Genomic DNA, 25,409 nt, shown 5'->3' with positions numbered 1-25,409 from the left:
AACCAGAACTTGGAGCAGATGCCAGCCATGTGCCTTCCCAGCTAACAGAGGTTTTCCAGACGCCATTGGCCATCTTCCAGTGAAGGTACCCAATTACTAATGTGTTACCTTGGACACTTTATGGCCTTAAGACTGTAACTGTGTAGCCAAATAAACCCCCTTTTTATAAAAGCCAATCCGTCTCTGGTGTTTTGCATTCCGCAGCATTAGCAAACTAGAACAGACACTCAAGAAAAAGATTCCATTCTCAATAGCAACTAAAAAAAAATCAAGTACCTAGGAATAAACTTAACCAAAGATGAAAAAGACCTATACATAGAAAATTATATAACTTTACTAAAATAAACAGAAGGGGACCTAAAAAGATGGAAAAATATTCCTTGTTCATGGATAGGAATGTCATTAAGATGTCAATTCTACCCAAACTCATCTACAGATTCAATGCAATTCCAATCAAAATTACATCAATCTACTTTGCCAACTTGGAAAAACTAGTTATCAAATTTATTTGGAAGGGAAAGATGCCTTGAATTGCTAATAACATTCTAAAAAAGAAAAATAAAGTGGGAAGACTTACAATTCTTGACTTTGAAGCTCACTATAAAAGCCACAGTAGTCAAAACAGCATGGTACCAGCACAAAGATAGACATACTGATCAACGGAATCAAATTGAGAATTCGAAGACAGACTCCCAGATCTATAGCTGACTGATCTTTGATAATGCCCCCAAAACCACTGATCTGGGACATAACAGTCTCTTCAACAAATGGGTCTGGAAGAACTGGATATCCATATCCAAAAGAATGAAAGAGGACCCCGACCTCACACCCTATACAAAAATTAACTCAAAGTGGATTAAAGACCTCAATATAGAGAGACAGCACCATAAAACTCCTAGAAAATAATGTAGGGAATCATCTTCAAGACCTTGTATTAGGAGGTCACTTCTTAGACCTTACACCCAAAGCACAAGTAACAAAAGAAAAAATAGATAAAGAGAAACTCCTCAAAATTAGAAGCTTCTGTACGTCAAAGGAATTTGTCAAAAAAGTGAAGAGGCAGCCAACTCAATGGGAAAACATGTTTGGAAACCATGTGTTCCGGTTTGCTAATGCTGTCAGAATGCAAAACACCAGAAATGGATCAGCTTTTATAAAGGGAGTTGTGCTGGTTTGAATGTATTATGTCCCCCAGAAAAAGCCATATTCTTTGATGCAATCTTGTGGGGCAGACTTATTAGTGGGGATTAAGTTGGAACATTTGGATTAGGTTGTTTGCATGGAAATGCTCCCCACCCAACTATAGGTGATAACTCTGATGAGATATTTCCATGGACGCATGGCCCCACCCATTCATGGTGGGCCTTGATCAATGCAGCCATATAAAGGAGCTGACAAACAGAAGGAACTCAGTGCAGCTGTGAGTGACATTTTTGTTCTAGTTTGCTAATGCTGCAGAATGCAAAACACCAGAGATGGATTGGCTTTTATAAAAAGGGGGTTTATTTGGCTACACAGTCACAGTCTTAAGGCCATAAAGTGTCCAAGGTAACACATCAATAATCAGGTACCTTCACTGGAGGATGGCCAATGGTGTCCAGAAAACCTCTGTTAGGCATGTGGCTGGCGTCTGCTCCAAAGTTCTGGTTTCAAAATGGCTCTCTCCCAGGATGTTCTTCTCTAGCAAGCTTGCTCCTCTTCAAAATGTCACTCACAGCTGCACTCAGTTCCATCTCTTTAAGTCAGCTCATTTATACGGCTCCACTGATCAAGTCCCACCCTGAATGGGTGGGGCCACACCTCCATGGGAGTATCCCACCAGAGTCACCACCCAAGCTGGGTGGGGCACATCTCCATGCAAACAACCTAATCCAAAGTTCCAACTTAATCCCCACTATTATGTCTGCCCCACAAGACTGCATCAAAGAATATGGCTTTTTCTGGGGGACATAATACATTCAAACCGGCACAGTGTCTCTTGAGTTCAGTCATTTCTAGTGTATAGGAACATTACTGATTTATGGGCATTAATTTTGCATCCCGCTAGTTTGCTAAATTTGTTTATTAGCTCAAGTAGCTATGTCATCGATTTCTCAGGGTTTTATAAATATAAGATGATATTATCTGCAAATAATGACAGTTTTACTTCTTCCTTTCCAATTTGGATGCCTTTTATTTCTTTGTTTTGTTGGATTGCTCTGGCTAGCACTTCTAGCACAATGTTGAATAATAGTGGTGACAACGGGCATCCTTGTTTCATTCCTGATCTTAGAGGGAAGGCTTTCAGTCTCTCACCATTGAGTACTCTGCTGGCTGTGGGTTTTTCATATATGCCCTTTATCATATTGAGGAAGTTACCTTCAATTCCTACTTTTGGAAGTGTTTTTATCAAAAAAGGATGCTATGGGACTTGCCCTTATGAAGCTCATTACCACAAAAGAGAGTCTAAACTTGCATGTAATGGTGCCTAAGAGTCTCCCCCTGAGTACCTCTTTGTTGCTCAGATGTGGCGCTCTCTCTCTCTAACTGAGCCATCTCGACAGGTGAACTCGCTGCCCTCCCCACTACGTGGGACCCAACTCCCAGGGGTGTAAATCTCCCTGGCAATGCAGAATATGACTCCCAGGGATGAATGTGGACCCGGCATCATGGGACTGAGAGTATCTTCTTGACCAAAAGGGGGATGCAAAATGAGACGAAATAGTTTCAGTGGCTGAGAGATTTCGAATGGAGTCGAGAGGTCACTCTGGTGGACATTCTTATGCACTATATAGATAACACCTCTTAGGTTTTAATGTGTTGGAATAGCTAGAAGTAAATACCTGAAACTACCAAACTCCAACCCAGCAGTCTGGACTCCTGAAGACAATTATATAATAATGTAGATTACAAGGGGCGACAGTGTGATTGTGAAGACCTTGTGGATCACAACCCCTTTATCTAGTGTATGGATGAGTGGAGGAATGGGGATAAAAACTAAAGGACAAATGAGGTGGGATGGGGGGATGATTTGGGTGTTCTTTTTTCACTTTTATTTTTTATTCTTGTTCTGGTTCTTTCTGATGTAAGGAAAATGTTCAGAGATAGATTGTGGTGATGAATGCATAACTATGTTATCATACTGTGGACAGCGGATTGTACACCATGGATGATTGTATGGTGTGTGAATGTATTTCAATAAAAGTGAATTTAATAAAACAAAACAAAACAAAACAAAAAAAGGATTCTAGATTTTGTCGAATGCCTTTCAGCATCTATTGAGATGATCATTTGATTTTTCTCTTTTGATTTGTTAATGCGTTATATTACATTGATTGATTTTCTTATGTTGAACCATCCTTGCATGCCTGGAGTGAACCCCACTTGGTCATGGTGTATGATTTTTTTAATGTGTCTTTGGATTTGATTTGCAAGTATTTTGTTGAGAATTTTTGCATCTATATTCAAGAGGAGATTGGCCTGTAGTTTTCCTTCAACATCTTAAAATGTTGCTCAACAAGTTGCAGAGAAACATGTCTGGAAGCAACATATAATTAAAAAGAAACTACTTATTATTTTTTTACCCATTGTACATTATTATTCTCTCTAGTATTTTCTCCTTCCCAAATAGAAATTCACATCTTGTATAATGTTGCTTGAGTCAGCCATTCTGTGCAGTTGCCACTTGCATGTTTCCAAAATCATCGTCTTCTTCATGTGTTCTCTTCAAACTGCCTGTGGTACCAGATTGGACAGGTAATGACCTTTCTGTCTGCAGTGGTGACATCATCTGTATGTTAATTTTGCTAGGTAGGTGGCTTCATATTCCTGTAGCTGATGGACAAATCCAGCAATAGGATTAACACAAAATCTTCTTTCTTGAACATAAGAAAATGCATCTCTGTACTTCATTCCAAATGTTTCCATAATGTTTGCAATAATGAAGGCAGCACTCCTGGAGATCCCTGAATTCCCATGACAAGAACTTCTACTCCAGGTTGTAAGCTCCCATCAATAAACTCTTTAGTCATGGGGGAAAAAATTTCATATTTTCAACTGAATTATCTGCATTATCCAAGACTAAATTTTTATCTTGTTTTTCATAGCAGAAGAATGTGGGCCTAAAAACAATCCAGGTGAAATTTCCTGCATCTCTCATCTCATAGGATAGGTCCATTCCTCTGCATCTTCTTTGCACTGTAGGGGGTTGGGGAACTCCAGCTTCACATCCTGCATGGTATGGGCCCATGGGCTGGTAGGAGGCAAGTTACCCAGCCAGCCAACCCTCAGAGCTGACAGCAGCAGCTCAAGGGAGAACCAGTGGACCCATGGACCGGAGGACTGGCTGGCAGGTGGCAGGCTTACAACTAACACACACAATCTAAGAGATCCCAGTGGCAGTGACAGTGAGGAAGAGGAGGGTTGGATGGCTAGTTCCCAGATGCCATGCTGCTGCCGTCTCTCACCCCCAGTGTCTCCGCACCCTCATGCTGCCCAGCTTTTAGGCTTTTTTTTGTTCTTTTTTATTCTTTTTTTCTTTCTGCTCCTAGTCTGAACTACTTCAGTTGTCTTGACTTTGAGTTCATTGATTCTTTCTTCTGCTACCTCCAATCTGTTGTTGAAACCATCTAAGAAATTTTGCTTTTCGGTTATTACATTCTTCAACTATAGTGTTTTTCTGGAGTGAGATTCCTATTTTGCTCATTTGTTGTTTTCCTTCTATACTTTAGTTCTTTTTCTGTGTTTTCCATTATCTCCTTGAGAATATTGAGAACTATTTTTGTTTTTAAGTCTCTGTCTGGGAAGTCCAAAGTCAGATTCTCTTCACTGATGGTTTCTGGATTTTTATCTTGTTCCTTTGGATGGGCCATCACTTCCTATTTCTTTATCTTGTAATTCTTTGTTGTACACTATATTTTTCTTATTTTAAAGTGTTAACTCTGGGATTTAGTACCTGAGATGTCTGTTCCTTAAGTTTGTATCCAGTAGTGATATGACAGAGATTTTCTTGAATATTAGGAGCTAATCAAAACAAACAAACCAAAGCAAAAAGTATTTTTCACAGTCCCTGCAAATTGTCTCTGCTTTGGCTTGTGGTCTCCTTCAGAGCTTAACTGTCCTATCAAGAAGCTCAACCTCAGGCAAATGGGGTTTGCCTGCTCTTCTCTTTCTCATCTGAGCCTGCATGAAGCTGGAGTCTTAGAATCTGTGTCTTTTCCTGGGCTTGTGATTGTAGAGGCCTTAGGGATTCCCCATTTATAGTTTACAGGACTTTGATTGAATGTCTCCTCTACTCCCTTTGAAATAGACCTCCTCCCCTTACTGATTGCTCTCTTGAGTGACTTAGTGCAGGTAGTCCTTTGCCCCAGGTGGCTTCGACTTCATTGTTTCTCATACTTTTCAGCTGTATGCAAGCTGCTTCTCTGCACTCAGGATAAACTCTGGGAGGGCAAGTCTAAGACATGCTCCCTTGCTCAGTCTGTCAGACTTCTATCCAATAGCTTGACGCTGAGATACATGCACTCCAGTATGCACACAGGGGCCACTCTGCTCCCTCTGGAACAGGGCCAGGGACCCACAATGGGCATGCAAGCTGGCTCCATCTCGTGTCTTGGAGGTGGTTGCGGAGGAGCCATTGAGGGCACTAGGAGCTTGTTCTGTGGCATTTGAAGCTGTGTTTTCTTGATTCTTCACTTGCCCAGTTGATGCAGCCCATTAACTGTTTTGAGGAAGGTTACTGTCTTTAAGATTCCTCTGCCACCTTTGCCCAAAGATGTTTGGAATACCTGAAGTAGCTGATCAAAGGTAGAGGTCTGTGATCAGAACCACACCTTCCCCTACCCCATTGAGTTTTGAGGACTACGTCTTTATGTCCCACCCTGCCACCAGCAAGCTGCCAGAGCTCCAGTCCCCACTGCCGCCCACCACATGGCTTGCGAAAAGGGAATTATAGCCACTGCAGGGAGGGTGGAACTCATTGGTATGTATCACAATTTACCAGCCCTTTCCTCACGCTGCTCGCTGGATGCTGCACTGTGTTCCAGTAGACTCCAGAGTTCCAAAACAGTTGATTCAGGAAATTTCTGCCAGTTCAATAGTTGTTTTTGTGGAGAGACTGATTCCTGGAGCCTCCTACTCCATCATCTTCCCACAATTCCTCTCTCCACTTTTTTTTTTTTTTTTTTAACTGGAAGAGTAAGGAATCTGTTTAACTGCTTATTAGCTTCTGATCCTGAACAACTGCCAAATGATGCTTTAGAATCCCAGGAAACTGGAATAGAAAGAGGTTTAGAGATCAGTGTATCAGTAAGTGTTCAAGCAGGAAAAGAGAAAGTGCTCTAGATGGTTCAAACAGAATTTAATACATAGAATTGATTACAGAGGTGTTGGAGGGTTTGAAGGAGCAAAAAGGGAAAAAATAAGGTTATCCATAGATTATTAGGTTCTTAGAAGCTGCTATCACTCCGAGGACCGTAGGAATGAAGGGGAAGATGGTGTTCCCTGAGCTTATGACCATTGTCTGAGCTGGAACCTAGAATCCTACACTCAGTGGCCACTGCCACCATCGCTATCACCACTGTGATTTCCTCTCCTGCTACTGCTGCCTGGAAAAGCCAGAAAGAATGGCGTCCCCCTTTCTCCCACCCTCGGTCTCTTACCAGTGCTTCCGGTTGGCAGAATCTAACAGGAAGTCACCGGCAAAGCAGTCTGGGAAATGTAGTTTGCAGGGTTTCCGTCCCAGGTGGAGAGGAGAGCATGGGACGTATGGAGCTGAGAGTCAACAGACACTGCTCCACACAATCAGTTTACTTGTCCACGTTACTTGTTTCTCAGATGAGACCAAGGCCCAGGGAGGTTAAGGTGAATGGCAGGCCTGTCATCACACGGCTAGTTGGTGACCCAGTTATGCCTAGAAGCCAGTTCTACAAATTCCTAACTGACTTCTCTTTCTAGGTTAGTGTGATATTGTGAAAAATTCTTTATTTTTAGAATCAAAGTGATTCCACAGCTGTTCACTTTTAAGACCCCAGGTCCTACACTAACATGAAGAATTTAATTTACAAGGATTCAGGTACAAGAAATCTCTTCAGGTGTGACATCCCCAGAGAACAGATCAATAAAAGTTAAGATAAGAGTTATCTCTGTAATTAAGGACATCTTTGGCACATTTTCACACAGCAGCCAAAATCTGTAATGTGCCCTCCCAGCAGATCAAGTTCTAATTTAGCTGATTTTATTCGAGGTAAGCTGTCTTAGACAAAGGATAACAATATTGGAAATTTAGAATCCTCTAAATTGCACCAGAAAACCACATTTTTTTCACAGGAAAGGCTTGCCTGGAGGTTTGGGGTGAACTGGCAGCAGGCCAGCCCTGCCCCGAGCAGTCTGAGCTCTTCCCAGAGTGTAGCATTGGTAATTCTGGCAAAGTTATCAATTCATTTTCTCCAGCTTTTATTTTTTATGATTTTTGATGACTCAAGTTGCAAAAAGATCATTGTAAAAAAAATTTAGAAAATACAATACAAAGAAGAAACACCAGCAAATGTGCCTCATTACCATCTTGTGGCATATCTGCCTGGGTTTTCTATGCACATATACCATATGTTTTTTGTTTGTTTACGTTTTTACAAAAACGAGATCATATAGTGAATACTGTTTTGTACCTGCCTCTTCCAACGACCATCCTTCTATGTCATCCGCATGGTCATCCGTTACCATAATATATTTAGCAATCCTTTTTTGTTAAACGTTTAGGTTATTTCCAATTCTTTTAGGCTGTTTGTAAATGGCACTGCAGATATTATCCTTGTAGCTAAAGCTTCCCCCACATTTTAAATTATTTCCTTATTTTTCCTAGAAAATGATGACAAGCATTATGCACTTATTCACTAACTAAAGAGTGCTCCACTTTTGGGTGACTCATCGCTGTGGTGGGCTGATGCTGTCCCCCTCCCTGCTGAATGGTCTTTGCCTTATTCTTCCAGGTTCCTGCCCATCCTATTGCCCCTTCTACCGAAAATTATTCTCACAGTTGTTTTAGGAAACTACAGGTCCCCCACCCCGCCAGCTACCATCTTCCCTCCAGGAGGCCATGGTGCTGCCCAGCACGCAGGGCCTCCAGCCACTTTCTTTTCTTGTCCCCTCTCCCCTCTTCTATCAGAGCTCAGTAAGCTCCTAGAAGGACTGGAGGTTGTCACAAGGACTCCTCCTGCCACATGGTGGTTTACCCTGGAATTTTCAGTGCAGCCTGGGAAACCCCACCATGTGTGACATATATTTCTACTAAGTCCCAACCACCTGTATTTCAGGCCCATTTTTAGAGCACCTTCCTGCTGCAGGCAGGTTGGGTCCTGCCTGTGCACTTCTGCTGATTGCAGTTTTAGGCAAGTGAACCCCAAAGCACTTAGAGTTCTTCATAAGACCTCCATAAACGAAAAGATGTTCTTTAACTTTCATGAACCCTTTTGAATCATCTTTACATGATGGAGGTTTAAAATATATTTTAAAAAGCAAGGAATAGTCATTACTTCACATCTTTGCAAATATCATTGAACTCATTCTCTAGGCGAAAATTAAGGGCTCTTCTAAAGGGGTCAAGGGAAAAATGACTATAATAACAGAGTACTGAAAGTCATAGCTCAGTTCATTACGAAGCCTCTTTAATTGCTCTGAGAAATTCTCCTGTTGTGGAAAATTCTCCACCACTTCTCATCTACAGCTTCTAAGAACAGCTCCCATTTCTTGAACACCTGCTATGTACCAGGCACTGCTGCACACTTGCCATACTCTAATTATTACAGTCTTACAAGGTAGATATTCTGGACTTATAGAGGAGAAAACTGGGGGTAAGAGATATTAAGTGACTTTCCGGGATCACAAGATCTGGGGTTTGAGCTCTTAACTGCAGGGTATCTGGTTGCAAAGCCTCTTTGTACCTTTCTATATGACCAAGTGCATCTTTTGCCTCCAGCTGGTAGAGGGTTCTTGGAATCACTAGCAAAGGAATCAAGGTGCAACGGAATGTATTAGTTAAAGTAACATGATCTCCTGAAATAGATAAATTCCAAATCTAAGTGACTTAACACAATGGAAGTTTATTTCTTTTTCACGCAGAATCCAGTGAAATAGGCTTCTGCTCCCTGCAGCCATTCCAAGACCCAGGCCGACATACATTGCACTGCCTTCACATACCATGGTTGCCCGAGCATCAAAATCCAGCTGAGGGGGGTGGAGGGGAGATTAGAGGATTGTGTGGGAGGTTTTTGTGGATGAGGCCTAGATGTGTCATACCTCACTTCTATATAACATTCCATTGGCCAGAATTCAATCACATGGTCCCACCCAACTGCAAAGAGGCTGAGAGATGTAGTGTAGCTGTGTGGCCAGAGGGAAAGGAAACTGGGTTTGTTGAACAACCAATTTCCACTACTTATGGATAGAGGAATCCCTGCTGTTAGGCGAGAACAGTGATCCTTTTGTAGAATCAGTCTTCGAGGCTGCGTGTGTCTGTGTGTGTGTGTGTGTGTGTGTGTGTGTGTGTATGCATGTGTACATGCCTGCCCTGGCACAATAAGGAGGAAATTTAAGCTCAGTTTTCCTACCTCTTCCTGTTTCACTTCCACTCCCCTTCCCTTGCTTACTGGCCCCCCTGGTGGATGGCCTGAGCTGACTTCTGTGTGCTCTGCCCTCAGGGGGCCCTGGCCCAGCCCCAGCCCTGGTGGAGGATCCAGCTGTTCGTATGGGAGCCAGTGCTGTTCGGGACCTGGGATGGTGTGTTCACGTCCTGCATGATCAACATCTTTGGGGTTGTCCTTTTCTTGAGGACTGGCTGGCTAGTGGTGAGTGAGGGGCTGGTGGCCCTGGAGCCTCTGCTGGGCCCATGATGTGGGGAGCTCAGTTGTTCCTGGGTATTCCACGGCACAAGCTTCAGGTTTCCAAGGCACAGATGCTCCAAATAAACAGAACAAGAAACAAGCAATGTAAAGTAACTAGCATTACTTTTCTCAAGAATCCTGGGAACCGAGGCCTCAGATAGTGGCACTGATGAAAGCCTCACCGGGGGTTTAACTAGAGAGATATGAGCACAGAAGTCAGGGTTCATCATGGGTGTGGTTAGAGGTGGGAGAGAAATCAGGCCAGTGGCAACCTCCAGTTTGTAACCCCCTCCAGTTCTCCTGGTCCTGTGCCCTCCCTCATGGCACCAGCTCTTGCCCACATTGTTGCCTTCCCCAATTCCACCCACCCCTGCAGGCAGGACTGTGTGTGGGGGTGCATGATCAGCAGTGCAAACTGCCTACCTCTAGGGACAGATTACCTGGGGGCAGACCCTCCACATGAGATTGTGGGCATCACAGGGAACAAAGGGCCTCTTCTTTAGGTTTTACATGAAAGCATCCTGGGAACTTCCAAGCAGATGCATGTCCTGAGCAGGTGTTCTCAGCCCTTCACGCAGTGCCTTCTCCCTGGGACTTTAGGAAACTACACAGGCTGCTTAGAACAAAAGGCAAACCAGTCAAGGATTAAACACTGGTGAGCACCTGTTGTGCGCCAGGCACTGCTAAATACAAGAGTCACAAAATATAAGACACCTTCCCTCCCCTCAGGGAGCTAATAGCCACAGCAGGTAGATTTCACATCAGACATCCAAGAGCGGTCTCAAAGCAGCATTAAATCCCTCAGAATGGAACAGGTGGCAAGTGCTGTGGTCGCCCAGGTGTCTAAGAAAGCTTCCTGGAAGAGGCTGGGCCAAGCCAAGCCTTGCAGGGTGCACTGGACTGGGCAAGTGAAAGAGAGAAGGTGCCATTCCAGGTGTAGGCAAATCCCAGGTGGTTAAAGCTCCACTTCAGCGTGGCATACAAGGGTTTTAGCCACTCAAAGAAGCCTGGGGAGGACGGACCTTCTTAAGCTCTTCTTAAGCTCTCCATGCCCAGCCCTTAGCTCAGGGTTCAGCCTTAGCCACTGGATGGGTGGGTCTGAAATTCTTTTTATTAATGCAAGGAAATCTTAGAGCAGGGTCAACAACCTCTCTGGTGTGGATGCCAAGAATTCAGGCCTTTCACATCCTCCCCAAACTTATAAAACACAAAACCTCCAGCTCAGACCCCTCATCCTGGCAGGCAGTTTCAGGCTTCAGGGATCTACCCCTGTTTTTTCCCCCTTCTTGGGGCCACCTTAGCACCCAGTACCTCTCCAGCCTGTGTCAGATGGCAGCCTACATCTTGGTAGGTGTGGCAGAGGAAGCCCTGATCAGTGACAGCTTTGGTTCCCTGGGCAGTGCTTCATCCAGGGAATGGTTATAGAAAGGTGGAAGGAGAGAAGAATGAACCCTTAAATTCTTAAGGGCCTCTTCTTACCCCACAAACCCAGAAGTGTCAGTTCCATCTCCCAGAGGGAAGATATAAGTTGTAATATTTATTACTACATATCAAATTACCCCCAAACTTAGCAACTTAAACCTACAAATATGTATTACCTTACTGTTTCAGTTTGCTAAAGCTGCTAGAGTATAATATACCAGAAATGGGTTGGCTTTTTCAATGGGGATTTATTAGGTTACAAATTTACATTTCTACCACCATGAAAATGTCCAAATTAAGGCATCAAGAGGTAGATACCTTCTCTGAAGAAAGGCCGATGGTATCAGGGTTCCTCTGTCACATGGCGATGTCTGCTGGTCCTTCTTCTCCTGGGTTCTGGTTTCAAAATGGCTCTCTCCAAAATGTCTCCGGGCTTCTGTCTCTCTTAGCTTCTCTGAGCTCTCTGAGTTTCATCTGCATTTTATCCTTTCATAGAGGACTCTGGCAAGGGGAATAAGACCCATCTCAAATGGACTGGGTCACATCTCCATGGAAACAACCGAATCAAAAGCTTCCACCCACAATAGGTCTGCCCCCAGAACTGGATTAAAAGAACATCAGTTTTTCTGGGGTACATAACAGCTCCAAACCAGCACACTTACCATTTCTGTACTTCAGAAACCCAGGTGTCCCTCTGGTTCAAGATTTCCCATTAGGTTTCAGTCAGGCTGTCAGGGCTGCAGTCTCATGTGAAGGCTCAACAAGGAGGGGTGGGTACTGCTTCCAAGATTGTGCACAAGGTTACTGACAGGCTTCTCCACAGGTTTGCTTCAAGACAGGGCAGCATTTTAAGAGAGGGTGAGGGAGAGCCAGTGCACAAGGCACAAGCCACAGTCTTTTTATATCCTAATCTCCAAAGTGACATCCCATCACTTCTGCAGTAATCTTATGCTCAAGTAATGGGTCCCTAGGTCCAGCGCCCACTCCAGGGTGTGGAATCAGGAGGTAGAGATTATCGAGGGCCATCTTAGAACCTGTTCCCACACAAATACATCCTTTTGCCCTAAACATGACCTGTATGTCACAGTTCTGACATTAGCTTTACCTGAAAATCGTATCTGATCATGAAAAAAAAAAGGGAAATGTGGAATACCAAAAATTAAGATAGCACTTCCAGGGAATGGCATAAAATTAAAATAAGTGGAGCTCATGCCAAAATTGTTTTAAAATATAAAATATTAACCCCAAGGAATCATTCGGCAGCCTACTTACAGTTTGTAAAATGTTGAAATGGCAGTTTGGTGTGAAAATTTGAAGATGTTGTTTGTACCAGATATTTTATTATCACATGCAGAAAATTTGAAATCATGAACAAAGGAAGTCAACAGCAAGTAAGTAATTTCATTAAAAATATAAAATCAGCAAAATAAGTGACCACCATGCTCATCCACCATGTCCACTCCTGTGCAACCTGCCAGAGCCCCCATCGCCGGAAGCTGGGAGCTGGGGAGATGGGTGGAGAGGGGTGGGCTGGTGGGTCCTTTGCTTCTCCTGACAGTTCTCCTCCTCCCCCAGCCTCACCTCTTGACTCTGCATTGTCACCACCACCCAGAAATCCCACCAGAGGCATGTAGCTTCTGGCAATTGCTGATCTCTGTACACTTTCTCATATTTCTATTAGTCTTTTTCTAGAGAGAGCCCATAGAGATTCTGGCTAATCAGGAGGAAATTGAGGAGGAAGAATATCAATAGTCAGCAAGCGTTGTCATCATCATCATCTCATAATGGCAGCAACAACTAGCAGTAGCAGCTAGTGCTTATTATATGACAGATGGTGTTCAGAGTGCTTTAAATGCATTTTATCCCCCTAAAATGTAATAATTCCCGATAACTTATGGAGAGAAATGTTATTTATTATCTCCATTTAAGAGCTAAGGGCTACAGGCAAAAGGATGGAGGGACTGGGGCAGTGGAGAGGGTTAGATAGGAAGAGCCTCATGCATTCATTAAGTACATTTGACTTTATCCTACACGTGATGGGGAGGCATTGACAGTTTGAAGCAAGAACATTTCCTTTATCAGGATGTCTGCTGGCCTTTGTTCCGGTGGCTCCCTTTTTCCCAACCCTGTGGCCCAGCTCTTCTTCCCCGGATTCCAGCACTGAGGACATGGGGGCAGGTGGTCAGTGCCCCTGGGAGGGGCTGCGTCTGATACGGCCTCCTTGTTCCTGACCCCTGACCTTGCTCCTGGCTTTTCTGCAGGGAAACACAGGAGTGCTCGTGGGCATGTTTCTGGTGTCCTTTGTCGTCCTCGTGGCCCTTGTCACCGTGCTGTCCGGCATCGGGGTTGGGGAGCACTGCAGCGTGGGCAGCGGTGGCGTCTACTCCATGATCTCGTCCGTCGTCGGCGGGCAGGTGGGAGGCACCATTGGGCTGCTCTATGTGTTTGGACAGGTGAGTCGGGCCGAGGAGCAGGGCAGGGAGCTGCACCCCTGAGGCCATCAGCATGTGGGACCCTCTTCCTATGCCTTGCTGTTTGCTAGCATCTTCCCATCCACTTTCTCATGTGACCTGGTGAGAGGCAAGGCTGGGGACAATTGCCCCCATTTTCTAGATGAGCACATTGGGGCTCTGAGAGGGCACTCAGCGGCAGAGCCAGAGTCCTGACTGCTTTGTCCACTGCTCCTTTTCCTCTACCCTTTGTGAATTCTTGATTTGACCGGACAGTCGGGCTGGGCCAATAACTACCCTTGCACAGCAGTGGCCGGAGCCCAGATGGCAGCTGGATGGCCTGGTCCTTGCATACTTTTGCACTGAAGAGGGGACATTTTGTCTGTGCTAAAGGACTTTCCTAGAAGCAGGCACTTCTCAAATGAACGGGAGCTCTCAGGGGCATTTGGTAGCTCCTGCCTCACAGGGAGGCTGAAAGCCACTGAGTGGCTGCCCTGTCTGAGAAGAGAGAATACTAATGAAGAGGCAGCTTCATTGGGATGGACGAAGGCTCTCAGAAACCCAGAGTGTTAACGAGAAATATGAAGGGTATTTAGCTAAAACACAGGAATAGTGACTTGACACCGAAGAAACAAAGCGTAGGGATTAAGAAGCAGCTCTTCATAAGCCTTTCTTGGGTTGAAAAAGGCTTGATAGAGCAACAGGTGGCTGAAAAAAACATTTTAAAGAATTTGTCTAAGTAAGAGTACAAGAATCTCCTCAAAGAAAACACCAGTTTTCTTCTTTGATTTTTAAGCAGTAGGGGCAGGATATTTCAGCATAAATAGATCCCATTTCCCAGTAGTGCAAAGCTCAGTGTGTGTGTATGTATGTGTGTAGGACAGATGTAGGAAAGGCAGACAGATTGTTCCTGCACTCTAAAAAGCACTTGCCTTTACTACAGAAAGATCTTTAAAAATAGAATCTTGCAAGGTGAGTAATAAATGGTCAGTATACTTTATTACCCGGGTATTTGTATATCGATTTTTTACTTCTCTGCTGTTTTATAGCCAAGCAAGATGGGCAAACAGACGTCCTCTATTTTTCCCTCTGGGAGACCACAAGCAGGGGACCAGTGCCTACGTGGCAGAAAGGACTCTGGATAGAGAGAGGGAGCTGTGCTTTTGAGAGTCTCTCTTATAAGGGCTGATCTGGAAGGAGATGTTCACAAATAAGATATTTTCTAAGCGGTGGCAGCCACAGCTCAAGCAGCCGTTGCATCAACACCCTAGCGAGTTTTGCTTCCTTTTGTTTCGTGCCTCAGCCCAGAACCTTGGAGACCCTGTGCTCCGAGCCCCTGGTGTGCCTGTGCCTTGTCCGAAGCTGACCTGAGCTGGGCATCTGGGTGTGACGGCTGAACTCAGTTTGCTGGTATTTTGTTGAGGATTTTTGTGTCTGTATTCATAAGGGTTATTGGTCTGCAGTTTTCTTTGATGTTTTGGTATCAGGGTAATACCCGCCTCATAGAATGAATTGGGAGGTGTTCCTCCCTCGTCTATGTGTGGGAAGAGTTTGAGAAGGGTTGGTGTTAATTCTTCGTCAGACGTTTGGTAGAATTCACCAGTGAAACCATCTGGTCCCAGATTTTTTGTTTACTGAGATCAATCTCTTATTATAGACACATTCTGATTTTCTCTTTCTTCTTGAGTCAGTTTTGGTTATTTGTGTGTTTCTAGGAATTTGTCATTTTCATCTAGGTTGCCTAACTTATTGGCATACAATTGTTAGTAGGATTCCCTTATAATCCTTTTTATTTCCTTAAGATTGCTAGTAATGTCTCTTCTCTCATTTTAGTAACTTGAGTCTTCTCCCTTTTTATCTTGACTAGATCAGCTAAAGGTTTGTCTGCCAAGAGCCGACTTTTGGTTTCTTTGATTTTCTCTATTGTGTTTCTGTCTCTATTTCATTTATTTCCACACTAATTTTTATTATTTCTTTCCCTCTGCTTGCCTTTAGTTTACTCTTCTTTTTGCTAGTTTCTTAATGTGGAAGGTTAGATTATTGATCCGAGATTCCTCTTCCTCCAGCATGTGGTTGGGGTTCCTGAGCGTCCTTCTTCCTGGTTCTTTTTAACCCCTTCATTCCAGGGCACACATGCATTCATTTATTTGTACTGTTAGCCAGATTGCATTGTCTGGTTTTGCCCCAGAGAGGAGGTCAGCAAACAGCTTCTGTTAAGGGTTAGATAGTAAATATTTTAAGGTTTTATGGGTCATATGTCTCTGTCACAGCTACTCAACTGTGACACTGCAGTGTGAAAGTAGCTATAAACAGTACATGAAAATATGGGCACAGCTGTGTTCCAAGGAAACTTTCTTTAGGAAAACAGGCAGCAAGCAGGATTTGGCCTACAGGCCATAGTTTGCCAATCCTTGCTCTAGAACATCAAAATTTAGAAGAAACAAACACTTTTAAGTAATGATTTTAAAATAATAAATTTCACAAATTTTTCATTGCTCTGCACCCTCCAAAACCCTTCCCTCCCTCATGTCTCTGAGGCCTTGGTGGCGGTCCCATCCTGTGAGGTCAGATCCCTTGGCCGATGGAGGAGATGATGGCCTGGAGCCCCTCCTCACTCCCTGCTCCTCTCATCTTCGTGGGTCTGAGGACTTGTTTGGGGTTGCTTACCCCAAGCACCAAAATGGCTAGTTTCATCCTGCACTGTCATGTCATAAAGCACTTAATGACTTAAATGATCTGTACAGTCAGTGGAGGATTGGAAAGCTTTTATAGACCTCATATAGGCCTGGGGTTTTCATTATGGGAGTTAACACATATGTTTGTAATACCTACAATCAACTAACTAGACCTTAAGCCAGGAATTTTGTGGCAGAAGGGGAGAGGGTTTGTGAGGGAGCAGTTCTAGTCTTCTGGATAGGTAGCTGAAGGTGAAAAAAAACTGCCTGGGATTGTGAAAGTGGAATTTTGCTAAAACAAATACCTTAGAATGGAAGTGTTGCACCCTGAAAATAGATCACCTTCTGTCTTTAAAAGGGTGGGTGACACCCCCTGCCTCTTACAGCAGGAAATTAGAAGTTTCTCTGTAGAGAACAAAAAAGGAAAAGGGGTGCTTGTGATTATAAACCTTAGGAGGAAATAAAAGCATTTTTTATAATATAATAAACTCTGGAGGTGTTTGCATACTTTTAAAAATCTACAGAATAGTTTTCCAGTGAAGAGTAGTACTCGTGGTTGGCAGTTGGACCACCTGTGGGGCACCTGGATTGCCCTGGGGAGGTCACAAGTCACTGTTTGCCCACATCTCTCCTGCTCAGGGCAGCAGGTATGGGAAGGAGGCCTGGAGTCCCGGGCTCCTGTCCTAAATGTAGATGGGGACGGGGCCAGATGGACCCTATATTCAGTTTCCGTATAAACCAAATGGTACTTTTAATACATTGCTTTTCATTTTTATTTTATAGAATTCTTTTTAAAATTAGAAAACTAAGTTCTTTGCAACCAGTTAACATATTAGAGATAATGTAAAGAAAAAGTTGGCTTCACTCCACATTCCTGAGGAGACCGATATAAACACCCAGCATTCTCTGTACCTTACCCTAGGCTCAGATACACATATTTATGTTTTTTTTAGGTGGTTGCTTGTTTTTACAAACATGGGGAAACATTTCACACGCTGTTTGTGTATTTCTCACTTAACAGTAAGTTATAGACATTTCTCTTTGCTTTAGCCCATGGTTTTTGAGTAGCTATTTAAATTGTATAGTATTAAATTACCAAAATTTATGGCACATCATATTCTCTATTCATTCCTTTAATCTGTTTTATATGTGTAATTCTGTTTCTTTTCTCATTCCTAATACTTTGTATTTTTGCATTTCCTTTTTTCTTCTTAATCAGGGGTTTATATATTTTATTGATCTTTTAAAGGATGGCTTTTGTTTTTCTGTGTTCTTTCTATTGTTTTTTCCTTCTATTTCATTAATTTTCGTATTTCTTTTTATAACTACCTCTTCCTCCTTTCTTTTTACTTATGTTGATCTTTTTATGATTTCTTAATTCAATACTTGATTCATTTATTTTTCTGCCTTTTTTCACTAATAAAAACCTTCATTAGCACTAAGCATTTCGTGAAATTTATGGTTAACTTGTTTTCTCTTCTTCACTAACTAATGATAATAAAGTAATAATGGTAATGACAATAGCTATTATTCTTATAACAGTAACTGTAAGCCTGATATTGTTCTAGGACTTTATATAAATCTTTTTTAATCCTCACAGTAACTTAAAAAATTTTTTTTTGCTCTTTCAGCCATTTCTTTGTCTTTACAGTTTGTGTTAAAGCAAATCAATTCTATAATATGAGAAATCACTGTGAATCACAGCATAAAAACACAAACACAATATACAAGCCAAAACAGATGTACAGCCTTCAGATTTGAAGCAAAAGGGAGTGTTCATTCACACACACAGTAGTTTGAGATCTATTGGATCCGGTGTTCTTGTGTAGGTTTCTAAAGATGGGGAAAAATGACTAGTTATCAAGACTACTGTGACTGTATTAGATGCTGGAACATCTCAGCATCAGTGTGTGACCATGCAAGCAAAAAAACTTCACGGGGGTGTCTATTTTTAAAAAGGTTTCTGTACATTGAGGCAGTTATAAAAGATTTACTTTCCGGAATCAAGCCCACTTTTGGCTGAGGTCCAGGTTCTAACTGTCTAAAAATATTAACCGAATAGAGAAAGTGTTCCAAATGTGGCTATGCTGATTCATATAGTTTAAGAAAGTATTTACAGAAAGAATATAAAAGTTTTTATGAATTTAATACAGGGTAGTTCCTAGTCTTTACTTCTCAAATACTTGATTTACATTATTTTTGTCTCCTTCATGTTTGCCTTTTTAATTTCAAGACCTGTCAATTTTACCTTCAAAACAGATCATTTATTAAATTGTAAAAAGTATTCAACATATGCAGAAATTTAAAAGGCAGTATTTTGAAATGAGTTGAGGTCAGTGCACTTCTACTCTTTGGAATCAGTTTAGCTAAATGAATCTTGCACTGTTGTTGGATGGGGATGTGATGGGAAATCCCTACCATTTGATTTTGTAAGTGTTTAAGTAAAATTCATTCCTTACACTTGGATTTGGGGTGGATTCCAAAATATCATTGCCCTGACACATGTCAATTCCGACATAAAAAGTCAGCTACAGTGTCAAATTTAAAGACTCAGAAGAAGGAGTTGAGTTCCCAAGAGAACAGTGGTAGCTTAACAGTGTAAAACTTCACCTCGAGTATAGTCACTTAATACTGGTGAAACAGTCCATGGAGGACTTACGGTAACATTTGGAGGTTCCTTGTAATGTACATATAAATAGAATCATGGAAGGGTTTATATTATCTAATCATTTTATGGTCTTATATATTTAATGAGTCAAATGAAAACCGAATCTCCATTCTACATCCTATCCTTTCTCTCTAGATAAGATAAAATCTATTCTTTTTTCAACATAGAGTTTTAAGTGTCTGTATTTCTTAAGACACATTTAAGGAAATCATCCTTGAACTAATTTTGAATGTTATCTCTTCATCTTCTACATGAAACCCCAGCAGACTTATTGTTGGCATTCATCATCTAGTCAAATCTTTCACATGTTTTTTTAAACCAGTCAATATTGGGATTCCCAACATTCTATACACCAATAAAATAAGGTGGGAAAACAGTAGATTTGGTGAAGATCAGGTTTTTCCTTGCCACATTGGACTTCTAGACACATTTGGTTTAGGTTTAGAAGATGGGGAAGCATAGCTTTTGTTTATCTGGGAATATCTTCATCTTTCCCTCATTTTTTAAAGACAGGTTTGCTGGATATAGAGTTCTTGGTTGGCATTTTTTTTTTTTTTGCATTCAGCACTTTAAATAGGTTATTCCCACTACCTTCTTGCCTCCATAGTTTTTGATGAGACTTCAGAAATTAATCTCATGGAGTCTCCCTTGTATGTGATATGTGGCTTCTCTCTTGCAGCTTTCAGAATTCTCTCTTTATCTTTGGCATTCAGCAGTTTAATTATAATGTGTCACAGATATGTATATTCATATTTTTTGTTAAATTTGGGAAGTTTTTAGCCGTTATTTCTTTGAATATTCTCTCTGCCCCTTTTTCTCTTCTTCTGAGATTCTCACAATGTGTATATTGGTATGTTTGATGGTGTCCCACAGATTCCTCAGGCTCTGTTCACTTTTCTTCACTTTTCTTCATTCCTTCTTCCTTGTGCTTAGACTGGATGATTTCAATTGTCTTTTCTTCAAGATCTCTGATTCATTCTTCTGCCAGCTCCAATTTGCTTTTGAACCCCTCTGGGGAATTTTAAGTTTCTGTTCCTGTGCTCTTCTGCTATGTTTGGTTCCTTTTCGTAATTATCATCTTCTCTATTGATACTCTCTTTGTGTTCATCTGTTGTTTTCCTGATTATCTTTGGTTCTTTGTCCATGTTTTCCTTTAACTCTTTGAGCATATTTAGGACCATTTTTAAAAAGTCTTTGGTATATGTCTCAGCTATGTTCCCCCTCATTGATGGTTTCTAACACTTTAATCTTCTCCCGTGCCTGGACCATCACTTCCTCTTTCTTTGTATGTTTTGTGATCTTTTGTTGAAACCTGGACATTTTGGTATTTTAATGTGTTATCTCTGGAATTTAGATGCCGAGATATTTGTTCCTTAAATTTGTATTCAGCTAGTGTTATGACTGAGCTTTCTTTGAATGCCAAGAGATTTTTAAAAAGGAGGGGGGGAGGAATAAAGGAAATATATTTCCTAGTCTTCACAGACTGACCTGTGCAAGTGCTCTCCTTCAGTACTTATCCATACAATAAGTTTAGAGAATCACTTGAGATCAAAGCTTAGGGGTCTCCCCAATCCTTTCTACACAGTCATCTTGTCTTAGGCAGGTGTATGTGGCCCTAAGAATTCCCCTGTTTACATGGTTCCAAATATCCCCTCTTCCTTAGGAAACATTTTCCTCACACTCCCAGGGCACTGCAGCATACATCCCATGGCCAACAATCCCTTGCCCCAGGCAGCGTGATTTGACTGCTCGCCCACAGTGATCTGTAGGAGAGCTCAGTGAGCTGTCTTCTAAATTTAGGGCAAGTTCTGGGACAGCAAGTTCCTCACACCCTCATCAGACAGATTGGGCCAAACATATAAGCTCCCAGTATGCGCATAAGGATTACTGTGCTCCCTCCAGAACTGGGACCAGGGATCCACAATGGAACTGCAGGCCTGCTCCATGCCTAGCAGGTGAGAGGTAAGGGAGGGGCTGGCCAGAGCACCACAAGACCTTACTACTTTCAGGTAGGCTTTTTGTTGATTTGGTGCTCACCCTGTTACTACAGTCATTTAACCATTTTCTGAGGCTTTGAGAAAGATGTTTCTGCCACTTCTTGCTGGTTGTTCAGTGCTTCAGTGGGGGTCAGAGCCCTGAAGTGTCTCACTCTGCCATCTTGATCGCAGTGGAGACTTCCCATAATTTTTTCATCTTAGTTATCATTGGCAGTCAGCCCTAGATTGGACTTGGTATTCCTTCTCCCTTCTGGTAGAGATGTAGATGAGCAGAGATGGTGCCTGAGATGGAGTTCACAGGTGAGAATGACTTGTGTAATTCCTATGCTGGCTCCCAAATGCTGAGGCTTGGTGACAGTGCATGTGTCTGAGAGCTGTGAATAGGTTCTCAGTGTTGGGCAGTTTGGTCCTTTGGGCTTCTGATGCTTCTTTTGTTGACTTTTCTTATCTGGTATCACTTGTCAGTGTGTTGCAGGTGCCATGTACATTACTGGCTTTGCTGAATCCATCTCGGATTTGCTGGGCCTCAGGACTATCTGGGCTGTGCGAGGAATTTCAGTTGCGGTGCTTCTGGCCTTGCTGGGGATTAACCTAGCAGGAGTCAAGTGGATAATCCGCCTCCAGCTGCTGCTGCTGTTCCTGCTGGCCGTGTCCACACTAGACTTCGTGGTGGGCTCTTTCACACACCTGGACCCAGGTAAGCCTTTTGGGGTCCAGTATATGGACTTAAAATGGTCTGCACTGCTTTATAGGTATTTATGGGTGTGACTTTGCAAAACTACTCGCAGTATGCTTGAACTATAGTTAGTGTGAGCTGTGTCTGGACCAGGTGAGTGGGTGTACCTCGGTGCCCCTCTTCACGTAGATATTTTCATAGAGCACATTTTCCAAGTTTTATTTTCTTTCTATTTGGGGAAAACACAGAACATTCAGGTAAAACAAAGAATAAAGTAGAAATGGATGTATGCAGATCAATTTCATAGCAGTGATTGACTTGAGAGGGGGCAGGAAATACATATGGAGTTAGGGAAGAAGGTAGATGTTATCTATTTTATTTTGTTTTTTTTTTTTTTAAACAGGATGCTGCAGATATAACCAAATATCAATAGTTATTTTTGATAACTGGGGACAGGTATATGTTTGAGTTTTCTGTGTTAATTTTTTTCAAAATAAAAATATGAAACTATTAACTAAGCTTAAAGAAAGAACATACACAACCAGGTACAATTTTGCACCATTTGGAAACAGTCTCATATTTGTAACCAATTTATCACTGCATAATCTAATTCTTGGTTGTCCCAGCCTTGAAGATGCTTGCCAATGCTAAATCCTAAATCCTTATGCTTTGACTGAGAAGCCCAGAGTGTCCATAACTTTGTAGCTTTGTGATTTGAGTTGGTTTGGCATCAAAAGTCTTTGTTTATCTCTAGAGTACAGATCTATTCCGAGGATGCTGTAGGAAAAGATAACTGCCTGATGTTCCACACTTCAGGGGCTCTATCTTTATATAGTGACAGTGACCCAAGACATCTCAACTGGAATTTGGACAGGGGAAAGGGGGCGGGGTACCAGCTGTGTTTAAAAAAAAAAAAGATATGCAGCACAGACAAAAACCTCTAATGATGATGGTGGTGGTGGTGCTAATGAGGATGATTATAGCAACTACATTTGATTGATCACTTCCTATATGCCAGCCGTTGGTTTTAGCACTTTACATGGCTTATTTCACTTAATCCTTAATGCGACCTCATGAGGGAGAAACAATTATGCTTGTTTTAGAGGTAAGGAAACTAGGGTTCAGAAATTATCGAATTTGTGGTAATGCGTGGCAGAAGTGAGAATTGAAACCAGATCTATTTGACTCTGAAGCTGAGCCATTCCCTCGCGGTGAGCAGCTGGACCTGTCTAGCAACATCGTCACCTGTCTGTGTGCTTCCTTCCCACTACATGCTGTCTTTTTGAGATAGTAACTCTGCTCTACTCCTTCAGGGCAGCCCCTGGTGTGTAGTCTAACCAGTCTTTTCCTTTATAAAAATGTTGGTTATGGGACAGTCAGACGCTCAGCTGGTACATACTGGTCTGGCTGCATCCATGTTTTATAAATTCAAATACTTCTGTTGGAAAGTAGTCATTGCCCTGAGCTCCCTGAGTGGCCCCTACCCTCTGTCATCCTGGCCCCTCCCCCAGAATCCCTGGCCTGCCTCGTGGTCCAGCATCTCAAGTGTTAACCCTTGTATGGAAGGGTCCCCAGGGCTCACTTCAATGCTAAGGGCCAGTGTGCTGTCCACACTGATCAGTTGAAGCCTGGCTTTGCAGGTTGTTGTGTATTTGGAGCACCGCCTTTGGTGGCAGGGATCTCCCTTGGTTGCAGGAAAGAGGTGATTTTTTTTTTTTTCTGACCTTGCACCACCCTGCAAAGATAGCCCAGATACTGAAGGAGAACTACCCGCCCATTGGAAGTCAAATACTTCTTTGTATGGGAGAGAAACCACTCTAGACCCTGATCAATGGCTATTTTTTCCTTCCATCTGCATGGTTGTTGAAAGAGCATAATCAGTTAAATTTCCTGGTGATACTACTGGCCTCTTTGAAACCCCACTAGACTGCTGTATTTTCCTTCTTCTCAATGAGAAGTTTTCCTGGCTGCTTTTCTAACCTACTCCAAGTATTTCTCCTTTCTCCTGGTCAGATCATTGGCTGGGGGTAACAGAAAATGAAATTTATTTTCAGTTATTCCCATGGCAACTGGTTCCTCTAGAATCTGTTTTTTGTATCACTGATGTTTTATATGGACTATTTTCTTTGTGGTTAAAAATCCAAACTGAAGCTAGACCATAATCTTCAAAATGGATTTACCAGAATGATTTTGATTCTTAAAAAAGAAAAAGACACTTTTTCTGGTACAAGGAGAATGTTCAAAAAATAGATTGGGGTGATGAATGCACAACTATATGATGGTACTGTGAACAAAAAACTAAATGAAAAATAGGGTGGGAGGAATGGTTTGGGTGTTCTTTTTTACTTTTTTTTTTTTCCAGAATTTTTCCTTCTTAATATTTTACTTTGTTAGAGGGTAATTATGTTAACATATGGGTATGTCCTCATGACAAAAGGGAGATCATATGACGGAGGAAATCAGACAATAAATAGAAAAAAACGCTTTAGGAATTAAAAGTCAGCACTTGGCAGTGGGGTGGGAGGCGGCTCATTCTTTGCACAGAGCCCTTACACACCATGCAAGTGTCCTCAAAAGCAGGAATGGAAAAGAAAAGACACTCACGCAGCTGTAGAACAAAGCTGGGGTCTTGGCTTTATAGCTTTTAATGTCCTTAAAAATGGGCTGGGCATCAAGTGTCTTTTCCAGAATAGGCCAAGGAAGATAAGTCCAATTTGGTTTTCAAAGCTGCAGTCAGCTCTGCAGTCAGCAGCTCACGGAGGGATACGCCGTCGTGGGAGTACACCCAGTTTTTTCCAGTCCAATCATAGCGCTTGGGCCCACTGGATGGAGAAGATAACCAGATTTGCTTGTTTGGGGTTTGCTTATTGATCACATAGGTTCCCAGATCTCCACCCAGTTTAATTGTTAAAACACCACTCCCAAATGAGACATCATAATCCTCAAATGTGTAAGATTTTTCTGCAAGGTCTTCAAAAAACTCTGCTAGGGAATCCAGAGTTTCCTCTGCCAGTCTTTCATAGGTGGTCTCATCTAGAGAGCCTGGATCACCCAAAGTTCCTGTTTTCCTCAAATTCATCAAATGGGCACTCTGCTTTTTGGTATTCAGAATCTGGTCGAGGCAGCGGAAGTTCAAGCTGTCTTGTCCAGGCGCCCAGTTCGCGGTGGTCCCGGTGCGCAGGTCCCGGCGGCCGCAGAGCAGGGTGTGTTCCGCCAGCGGCCGGGCCGTAGTACAGGCCTGTGCCGGGGCCTGGGGCGCTGCCCGGGGCCTACTTTTATTTTTTATTCTTATTTTCACTTTTTCTGGTACAAGGAGAATGTTCAAAAAATAGATTGGGGTGATGAATGCAAAACTATGTAATGGCACTGTGAACAATTGCACACTTTGGATGATTGTATGGTATGTGAATATATCTCAATAAAAATGAATTTTAAAAAAAGACATATACATAGACATATACAAATACATATATTTGAAAAAAAGACTAGAAGCAACTATACTTAAGTGTTAACAGTGAGTCTTTCTCCTGAGATTATAGGTGATTATATTATCTTAAAATATACTTTTCCTTCAATTGGCTAGTATTTCTTTAAAATCAGAAAAAAAATTTTAAAAACCACTTAAGCCAAACTTTACTTCTTTTCTTTATTTTTATATAAAATACTA

The 25,409-nt window shown here is 42.2% G+C and overlaps 1 protein-coding gene and 1 pseudogene across 1 annotated transcript in view; one reads left to right on the top strand and one right to left on the bottom strand.

Moving 5' to 3' along the window:
• Positions 1-3,640: 3,640 nt before the first annotated feature.
• LOC119538239 lies at positions 3,641-4,215 on the bottom strand (annotated as a pseudogene).
• A 3,856-nt stretch (positions 4,216-8,071) lies between these two features.
• SLC12A8 (solute carrier family 12 member 8) overlaps positions 8,072-25,409 on the top strand; it is a 139,567-nt gene continuing 122,229 nt past the window's right edge. Inside the window, exons 1-4 of the mRNA XM_037815469.1 lie at positions 8,072-8,146; positions 9,672-9,818; positions 13,538-13,729; positions 21,532-21,763. Of these exons, the coding sequence (XP_037671397.1) occupies positions 8,072-8,146; positions 9,672-9,818; positions 13,538-13,729; positions 21,532-21,763 (646 nt within the window). The remainder of the gene's footprint in view (positions 8,147-9,671; positions 9,819-13,537; positions 13,730-21,531; positions 21,764-25,409) is intronic.

Source organism: Choloepus didactylus, chromosome 1, assembly GCF_015220235.1.
Source record: "Choloepus didactylus isolate mChoDid1 chromosome 1, mChoDid1.pri, whole genome shotgun sequence".
Classification (NCBI taxonomy): Eukaryota; Metazoa; Chordata; class Mammalia; order Pilosa; family Megalonychidae; genus Choloepus; species Choloepus didactylus.
Note: the sequence above shows the minus strand (reverse complement) of the source record. Positions and strands in the feature narration are given on the sequence as shown.